Below are 9837 nucleotides of genomic sequence, written 5' to 3' on the forward strand. Positions count from 1 at the left end.
TAGAAGTATATACGTGTGTGTATAGGAGAGAAAGGGGCTAGCCATAGAAATGTGGGACTATGGGATCTACACACTGCAGTGGTTTTTTTCAGTGAGTCAAGAATTTAATCATGAGACCAAGGAAATTTCTACAGTCAAGCTCCCAACAATAAGGTAGGGAAGTACATCTAACATAAAGACTTTCTAGAATTACAGGACAAAAAGCTCTATCAACAACTGATAAGTACAATCATCCTAAAGAGATCAGATACATCATCCTGACATCAGATTTTCAAAGCAGCTCTACACCAGCTGAAACGGTCGATTATCTGGTAAAAATGGGTTTCTCCATCTCTGTGACACTAGCTAGCAGGCTATTACAGTAGTCATTTGTTTTCGTGGTGACGAGAATGGTTGCACCTTCCTCCATAGCCGGGAGTGGAAAGAAATGGTCAGAATCGACCTTTGATTCAGAATTGACACAGTCTTCACAGGTGCATTCTTCTACTGTGTACTCCAGGCCCCTTGAGAGAACTTCGTCACCAGTCCTGCTAGCACGGCCCTCCTCCTGGTCAGCATTCGCCTCCTTCTGGAGAGCAGATCCTGATCATGCAGAAACACAACCATTAACCTCAACTTCCCACGTGAGGCGGTCCTGACAGCCTTAGCAGTACACATTAGGGCTCCAAGCCATGGAGACAGACCTCCTACAAAACAAATGAGTATGTCCTACGCTAGAAGTCACCCACCTACAGACCACAGGCCACACTGGATCTGAAGATAGACTTCGGTTAGGCCCCTACAGTATTGTTAAGTGTTTGCTTACACGTTTTATGTTGGCCCCCATTCAAAAACCAAGAGGTTAAAAAATAAAAACCAAAATTCAAGGGATTTCACATGCAGATCAAGGCGACTGGTCTCTTAAAAATAATAATAATGAAAAAGTGGCAACTTGTAGCTTACATTCCTACATGGAAACAATTGGTTGGAGTCCATAGCACCTGTCTCCTTGGTGACGGGCACAGGCTACTCTATTCTTGAAACCTCCACCTGCCCACTGCATTCACTGGTTGCCTGCTTGGTCCTCGGAGGCATTGAAGTGTTGACCCTATTTTACACCCGTGAAATGACACCTGTGAAATTACCATATGTTACAGCACACCAAAATAAGCCTTTGGGTGACACTTTAGAATTCAAAGTAAAGATGCTTCTCTTACAGAGCATTTGGTAGCAAATCAAAAATTTTTTTATAATGAATCTTTTGTGATCATGTAAGGTAGGAGTCTCTATTATGTCCCCATTTATATGCAGGTGAAGGTAAGCTTTCCTACTTCCCCAACCTGCCACAGAATAACTCCATCTTCCAAAATAAAACACTTAAAGTCACTCCCCACCTGTCTCTCAGACCCCAGGCAGAAGAAAAAAAAAGAAACATGAGTAAATTATGGGGAACAGCCATCTACCTCTCTTTACTGCAAATGAGGTGGGTGCCTTACAGATTATGCACAGAAAATAAATGCATCAAGAAATAGGGCAATGGCTGCGAAGTGTTTGGGAATCAGATCATGGGCAAAGGTGCTGCAGAAATGCTTTTATCTTAAAAAGGCTTTAAGTAGAACATTCACTTCTCTGAGACTGGTTCTCTGCTGCTTAATAAAGATAATAATCTTTAAAACGACTACTCAAATAATCCAAGAACAACTGGTTATTCATTTCAAGCACTTTTTTTGGCAGCAAAATATTCACCCAAGCAAACAGCATTTACATTTGTATTAAAAATATGGCCATGGGTCTTGCCAAATACATTTTTCCTAATAGTAGCAGACCTGGCTAGCAGTTTCTGAGAGTAAGACATTTAATCAATGTGCTAACTTTGGTCAAAGGGGTGGATGTTTGCCAAGGAAACCTCACTACTTCAGAAGAGTAATTACTGAGGGAAGAATGTGGGGGAGCGCGACTCTGTGGAGCACCTGCAAAGAAGAGACAAACCAAAAAGAAGACAGCTCGCTCCTTCCCGAAAGTTCGTTTAACACAACTGTCCTCTAACACACTCAAAAGGGCTCTAACCAAATGAAATACTCAACACAAAAAGAGAGAGAGAGAGAGAGAGAGAGAAGGAACTGAAATTCACAATAGCAACCTCTTGGAAATAGATTTCAAAGACTGCAAATAGATTTCAAACCAACCTGTGTTTTTACATTCGTCCTTTGATGGTTCCGAATTCATCTTCCTTAGCAAGAACATCAACACAAAAACTGTCAAAGAAACTATCAAGCTCAGGCCCAAACAGGTCCAGAGAATTTCATTTGTTCCTTTCACTGAATTAAAAGAATATCAGAGGGATAATGAACTGACAACATAATATCCACATCAAGTAAAGATTATTTGCCATCCAATTTCCCTAATTCATCAGCATTGACTTGTAAATTCTAAATAACACTTAATTAGAAGAGTTGATAAAAATCCATGTTGCTAACAGCGCTGAATAAAATTGAGTTCAGTTCTGAATAATTACTTTGCTCCCGATGGCATTTAAATACTTGCCTTATTTCTCTCTTTTTGATTCAGAAGATCTCACCATCCTTCCTGTAATGTCTATTTTTTTCATAAATAGTCAATGTAGAGAAAATAGGTCACACCAATGAATTAATTGTTCAAGCAGTATTACTTACTTGCATCACAATAACGCTGACACGGTACAGGAGGGGTATTAGAACATCGAAGGTGACACGGTTTGCAAGCACTAAGCAATCTGTCAAAATACTCATTTTGTAAGCACTCCTGAGCCATCTGGAACCTGATCACAAAAAGAAACAAGGAAACCCCAGAAAGAACAGCATGGAAGGACAAGTAAAACCTCGTCAAGAATTCCCCAGCAAATGTACTGACAGCAGCTAGAATGTCCAGGGAAAAGAAGAACTTCACAACTATGACTTAGTTCTTACACAAGGGGCTGGCTCCTTGTACTGTGGCTAAGGATTTGAATACCAGCTCCAATTCCGGTTTCTAAGTTTGAGACGGGGGTAGGGTAAGAGATGGAGTGTAAATATCAAGGGCAAACCATACCTGAAACAGAAACCGTTTATTTATAGAGGAAATTTCTATAAATAAATCAGGTGACAGTCGCAAGGTGTGTAGACGAGCCTGAGGCATCAGACAGAAAGGCTCGATAACCACTTTTGGGCCATCTGTTTTTGAGCTGTGCTGAGTGATGGGCCCCCAGGGAGACAGATAAGGTCTGCGCCCCTTAAGAACTTAAAATCTAACAGGGGAGATAGAAATCCGCTCAACCACAAGGTGTAGTAAGAACTGAAGGAATGTGAGACAGGGAAAGGAACGTCAAGGTGCCTCCCAGGTTTCGGACCTGTGAAGAATCGTGGAATTCCAACAGAAATAGGGACATCTAGGGTAAAAACTAAATTGGAAAGAGGGTTGAGGGGAAGATAAGTTTGGGGCATTAGTAGTAAACTAATCCATGCTCCACTGTTGAAAATTTAGAAAACACCAACGAGCAGATAGATAACAGAAGTTGCAAACAGGCTTGCTGCTGCGTTCTGTCTGGTCAACCCCTAATATAGATCTTTCTGGAAGGATTTCTGAGGATAGATGATGATAGATAGATAGATAGATGATAGATAGATAGATAGATAGATAGATAGATAGATAGATAGATAGATGATAGAGCAAGCACCTTTTTCTTTTTATGTAAATGGAATCACTTGAGTTTGTTTTTAACCATACTGAGTGGGATACCCATATAGAGATATCCAGAGAGGCCAGTCAGAAATTCAGGACTCCATTAAAATGCAAGAAAATGACAAACTCCAAATTCAGTACAGTGATTCTCTCTAGGGTGCAGGGAGGGTATCAAAGGGCCTCTGGCTGTGTTGTTCACATTTATTAAGCTGAATGGTGGATACATTGGTGTTTGTTGTGTTATTCTTCTGTCGTATTCTTTGTTATCATTGACAGCTCTCATATTTTTTTTAAGCCCCGCACCCAGCGTGGAGCCCAACTCAGGGCTTGAACTCAGGACCCTGAGATCGAGACCTGAGCCAATATCAAGAGTCAGATGCTTAACCACCTGAGCTACCCAGGTGCCCTTACACCTTTTCGTATTTTTTAAATGGTACATAGTAAATATTAAAATAGTGATGATAATAACCTAAAATGCGGGAATGAAAGACAACATTTTCTTTTTTTTTAATGAAGGGTTTGAGCCTAAAAGAGAGTGTGAATTCGATATTGATCAAAACCTCCCATTCCTCTGGGGGTCCAGGCAGTGAGGTGAATGGGTGTGGGCCAAGGGCTAACCCAGCGGATTCCACTCCCTCAAGCCCCTGCCAGACGACGAAGCAGACCAAGGTCACAGGAAAAGCACACTTAGAGAAATGGAAAGACAAAGATCAGCCACCGTAACAGACAAGCAAGGAGCGTTTCAGGATGGGATGGGCAGTGAGTCAAATTCTACAGAAACGTCAGAAGCGACGCACTAAGGAAGGAGGTCACTGGGGCCCCTTGCATATATATGTTCGTGGGCAGAAGCTGTATTGTAAGTACTTCAGGAGTCGAGAGAAAGAGAAGCAGCCAATGTGGGCCATGCCTGGGAAGTCTGGTAGAAACCAGAAGCACCAAGCTTTGCTAACTCTTGGGAAAGGAAACACTCTTGCTTCTGACCGATGTGTTTGCTCGGACGCCTCACATCAGGAGCCCAAGGACGTTTGCTGCCTCATCATTTGTATTCACAGAAACCCGTCCATCGATGGGGCCTTGCGGTAGAAGGCCACGCAGCCATCCAAAACATGCGCCAGATGTGTTCTGATACATCCCTGAGTGGAAAATGCAAGTTACCAAGCAAGTGTCTAATCTGTTCTGCTGTGTTTACAAATAAAATAGTAGGCAGGGGCGCCTGGGTGGCTCAGGCCATTCGGCATCCGACTCTTGGTCTCAGCTCAGGTCTTGATCTCAGGGTTGTGAGTTCAAGCCCGGCTGGAGCCTACTTGAAAAAAAAACAAATAAAATAGGAGGTATATAGAGATACAGACATAAGCTACATCTGGACAGATATCCAGAAAAAGGATTGAAATTACTGCCTGTGGCAAGAGACAGGAAGTCTAGGGTGGGGGAAAAAAAGACTAAGTTTTCACTGAAAAATATTTGGTAGTTTGAGTAACTATTTTTGAATAATTGTTCTTTAAATAAGAGCCTTTTTTTTTTTAAAGGGTGATGTTTTAGTCCATTCAGGCTGCCGTACAAAATACTACAGACTGAATATAGTTCTGTTACAAACAACAGAAACATATTTCTCAGAGATTCAGTATCTGGTGAGAGCCCACTTCCTGCACCTAGGAAGACTCCCAGAATTCAGACAGAAGTACGGAAGTCTAAGGGAAAAGCTAAATTGGCAAGAGGGTTGAGGGGGGAAGGACAGACATCTTTTTGCACCCCAAGGTGCAAGGAGCAAGAGTTCTCTCCAGAGTCTCTTTTATGAAGACACTAATCCCCTTCTTGAGAGCTCCATCCCCGTGACCTAATCACCGCCCCAAGACCCCGTCTCCCAATAGCACCACACTGGGGATAAGCTTTCAACATGAATTTCCGGGGGACACAAACATTCAGTCTGTAGGAGGAGGGGCATTCGGAAGACGAAAGAAAGCAGAGTGAAAGGCATGAACAGCAGAGACCAAGGGAAAACAGAGAAAGATTGAAGATGTCAGCGAGACCCCTGACGGGCAGAGTCTGGGCCCATGCGAGTCCTACAAGCCAAAAGCACTAAGGGAAGCATCTCCCCAGCTCTCCCTGGGCCTTAGGAGTAGTGAAGTCCTGCACCTGGGGGCCTGGAGCAGTTTAGAGCGGCCCAGGGATGGCTCCTTCCTCAGAGAGGTCCCGCAGACCCTTCTGGGTGGGCTACCAAGCCGCTTTGATATGCAAGGTGGCCTCCTAGGAACCAGGGCCAAGAGGCTCATCTCACTTCACTCTCATCCTTAAAACATATTCTGTCTACCAGCCGTTTCAAGCTAGAACAGAGGGTGCACCATGTCGGTGGCCAGCCCTGAGAGGATTTCAATGAAAGCCTGCTGAGGCTCCCCAGGACGGCTCTGGTTGCTTTCCCTCCCCACGTCTGTTTCTCAGCTTGTTCCAGCTCTGTCCTCCATTCTGGGGAGGGGGAAGCCTGGGATGCTTCCAATAAACTTCCTTTCTGGCTTACATTAGCCGAGTCAGTTTGGGTTGGCTGCTAGCAATCCAAAGATAAAAATAAAATCTTTAGCCACATAACTGATTTTTAGCTGACTGCTCCACTCACGCCCAAAATGACAACAGACCACGACTGGGGGACATCAGGTTCCCCTCTGCTCCTCAGGATGGGAGTGACTAGTTAATTCTGACATCTTAGGGTCAGCTGGTTCTCCTGCAGGACAGGTAAGGAGATGGAGAAACAGCAACGGAGAGGAGACAGAGATAAGTGTGCAAAAGAGATTGGGAGACGTCATACTAGTCAGGACCCTTTCAAAGACATGACATAAAAACTTAAGTTTGAGGCACCTCAAACTTCACTGAAGTGCATTTGGAATTCTCCAAAAAGGAGAGAGTATATGCTGTCTTTATCAAACCCACTTGGTCAAGGAATCACTTTTTTCAAGGACCACCTATGACCATTTAGGAATATATGTTTCATAGAACACAATTTGAGAGAAATGAGGCCAGACTAGCTCCATGATTCGCCCCAAGTCTCAAAGACTGTCATTTGGGGACTTAGCAGAGTAACACCTAAATTAAAGATTTTTTAAAAGTTTCAGGATAGTTTGTCAATGAAATAACATCAGCAAAACACTACTAGGTCTGACCTCACTCTACACAGAAAAAAACAAGAGGAAAACCAATCCCCGAGTCAGCCCCAAGCTTCTGCACCTACTTACAGCTCTGAAGAAGCAGAGACACTGCCTCCAACGTCCAAAACCATTAGCATGCTCTGCAAGGAAAATTCCATCCAACCAGAAGATTCTTCTCCCCACATTATTAAACTATGATCAAGTTTTCACAGCAGAGCACTCGACCTTTAGCTCTTAACTCCAAACAAAAGTACACAGTTTCTTCCAAGGGCTTTAGTAGATTTTTCACAAGGGAGGAGAAATCTACACATGTATTAGTCAGGGTTCTACAGAGAAACACAACCTGCAGGGTGTGTGTGTGTGTGTGTGTGTGTGTGTACACGCAAACATATACATACATTCATACATATCCATACACACACACACACATGTGCACACACAGAGATTTATTACAAGAAATTGACTCACTCAATGACAGAGGCTGAGAAGTCCTAAGATGTACAGTTGTCCAGATCTGCTGGAGACACCGGAGAATCAATAGTGTTGGTGTAAATCCCAGTCTAAGAACTGGCAGGCTTGAGACCCAAAAAGATTCAAAAGAGATAGATGGATATTTTAAGGAACTGGCTCACTCATTTGTGGGGACTGGCAAGTCTGAAATCCACAGGACAGGCCAGCAGGCTGAAAATTCAGGAAAGACTCAGTGTTCTTACAGTCTCAAGTCCAAAATCCAGAGGGCAAGCCAAGCAGTCTGGAAACTCAAGCAGGGTTTCTTTGTGGCATTCTTCAAGCCAAATACTTTCTTTGGGAAACCTCGGTCTTAAGGCCTTCAACTGATTAAATGAGGCCCACCCACATTACGGAGGGTGATGTGCCTCATTCAAAGTGTGCAGATTTAAATGTTAGTCATATCTAAAAAATGTATTCACAGCAACATCTGGACTGTGTCACTCTGGTGATCATTAGGGCCGTTGCCAATAATGTAGTTCTTTCCTTCTGAGGACAAGGTTGGATTGTATTCTCCATAGCCCTCTTTAAGTTCCACATGTAACTTGCTTTTGATCAAGAAAATGTGAGCAGAAGAAACATGTATGACGTGAAGGCAGAGGCTGTGCTTAAGTCATCACACTCTCTTCCCTCTGCCACGCTGAATGGCAAAACCCCAACGGGCCCAACATTTATTTGTAGAAGCCCTTGCCCCCAGTGTGATGGTATTTGGAGGTGGGGCCTTTGGGAGGTGGTTAAGTTTAGATGAGGTCATGAGCAGAGACCCTCATGATGCAATTAGTGCCCCTATAGGAAGAGACACCAGAGAACTTAGTCTCTCAAGCAATCTCATGCCATGGGAGCACCCAGGGAGAAGGCAGCCAGCTACAAGCCAGGAAGAGAACTACGGCCAGACGCCAAGTCTGTTGGTGCCTTGATCTTGACTCCCCAGCCTCCAGAACTGGGAGAAATAAATTTCAGTTGTTGAAACTACCAGCCTATGATACTTTGTTACCGCAGCCCATGCTAAACCAGACACAAGGCACGAATGGGATTTGAGGGGCTGTTTGTTACGGCAACATAGTGTCATCTCTCCTGACTGATACAGAGTCGAAAGCCATGGTATTAACCACCGTACGGTACCGCCTCTTTGCTGCCACTAACAACTTCTTCTCAAGACCTCCCTACCTACTATTCCCTACTATTCCCCCAGAGCCTGGGGGAAGCGGGCCTTGGATGAGGGGAGAGGGAGGAGATTCAACAGCTCAAAGCCGGGATCAGAAGCCCCACTGAGCGAGCCCTGCACCAAAAGATTCCAATGCAAAGATGCTCCTCCCTCCTTCTCTTCCTCTTACTTAGATCTCAGCAGATCACTCAGAAGCCCTGTTTGCTTGAGGACATAAAAAGGCTAATTGGATTTGGGGCCACGGCTGGAGACCACCCCACCTCACACCCCCGCTCCTTCTCGGGGAAGATTTCCTTTGAAGACGGGTGTCTGAACTCCTGCTTTCCCTCAGCACTATCAGAAGCACCACATCCTATCAGCTCTTTAGAACTTCTCAAAATGGCTTCACTCTGATTTCCAGAGGGTCCTGGCTGCTTGCAGTTCTCAGGCCCAGTATGTCAGGGAAGGGTGGTTTCTTGTTTTTCAAATCATTGACTCCTCCCTGTGATGCTTTTTTGTCCCTACTTTAAACACCACCAACGACAAGACCCAGAGAACACAGACAGTGGCATCTGCGTCAAGTGATGGGAGCGGCGGCGGAAGTTCTCCCATCCCGTAAAGACGGACCGTGCCCACCGCGTGCTACGCTCTGTGCCAGGCACCAGCTGCAAGAGTGACTTCCATTTAGATGGGGTTCCTGCCCTAACGGAAGTTGCAGTCTGGTGGGGGAAACAGAGCAACCATTAATAAAGGAGGGGCACCTGGGTGGCTCAGTCAGTGAAGTGTCAACTCTTGATTTCGACTCAGGTCATGGTCTCTGGGTCATGGGATTAAGACCCGCCATGGGATCTGCCCTGGGCATGGAGCCTGCTTGGGATTCTCTCTCTCCCTCTGCCCCTACCCAGCTCATTCTCTCTCCCTCTCTCTCTCTCTACTTCTTCCTTCTCCCCTTCCCCAAAAATATATATAATATAATATATATATATAATAAAAGAAGTATATCCAACTGTGAAAGTACTTTCAAGAAGTAAGCACAGTACTGAGACACAGACTAAAAAGAGGTGAGTGGAGCCAAGGATGGGGAGGAACTCCAGTGTTAGCTGGGGGTCTTCCCAGAAACAGTCGCCATAATGGAATTAGACCATGACAGGTTCTGGGGTAAAATACCTGTAAAGGATAAAGGGAGGAAGCCAGGGGAAGAGAAGGAACCTACTGATGCAGGCCTAGCGGCACTACAGGTGAGGAGACGAAAGGGAAGTCAGGGGGAGAATCACCTCAGCCTGCAGTGCAAGTCCCAGAAAGGTTTGGCCAGCCTGAGTGAAGGAGAGTTCTTGAGCCAAGACTGCCAGTCAGAGGAATCCCGTGTCTTGCAGGCGT

General features: G+C 44.7%; 1 protein-coding gene across 4 annotated transcripts; it reads right to left on the reverse strand.

Annotated features, from left to right (window-relative positions):
• Positions 1 to 43: 43 nt before the first annotated feature.
• On the reverse strand, positions 44 to 7332 carry TNFRSF17 (TNF receptor superfamily member 17). 4 transcript variants are annotated; one of them, XM_045777915.2, is made up of 4 exons: positions 7278 to 7332; positions 2652 to 2776; positions 2166 to 2297; positions 44 to 582 (listed from the first exon to the last, which is right to left on the reverse strand). In XM_045777915.2, the coding sequence occupies exons 2-4, from the start codon at positions 2767 to 2769 to the stop codon at positions 305 to 307; spliced, it is 528 nt and encodes a 175-aa protein (XP_045633871.1). In that variant the 5' UTR covers positions 2770 to 2776; positions 7278 to 7332; the 3' UTR covers positions 44 to 304. The 4 variants fall into 4 exon arrangements, with proteins under 4 accessions (XP_045633871.1, XP_045633869.1, XP_045633868.1 ...); XM_045777913.2 differs by lacking the exon at positions 7278 to 7332 and adding an exon at positions 6897 to 7246 and having other exon boundaries at positions 2652 to 2731; XM_045777912.2 differs by lacking the exon at positions 7278 to 7332 and adding an exon at positions 6897 to 7244.
• Positions 7333 to 9837: the final 2505 nt, after the last annotated feature.

Source organism: Ursus americanus, chromosome 2, assembly GCF_024610735.1.
Source record: "Ursus americanus isolate L20-20 chromosome 2, mUrsAme1.1.p, whole genome shotgun sequence".
NCBI lineage: Eukaryota > Metazoa > Chordata > Mammalia > Carnivora > Ursidae > Ursus > Ursus americanus.

Bases quoted from the DNA above. Each gene is read 5' to 3' on its own strand.
- TNFRSF17 (XM_045777912.2), bottom strand. From the start codon at position 6,994: ATGTGGGGAGAAGAATCTTCTGGTTGGATGGAATTTTCCTTGCAGAGC. The intron at 2,777-6,896 runs GTAAGTAGGTGC...TTTTGTGATCAG, and splicing joins GTCTCTGCTTCTTCAGAGCT to GTTCCAGATGGCTCAGGAGT. The intron at 2,298-2,651 runs GTAAGTAATACT...CTTTTAATTCAG, and splicing joins TCAGCGTTATTGTGATGCAA to TGAAAGGAACAAATGAAATT.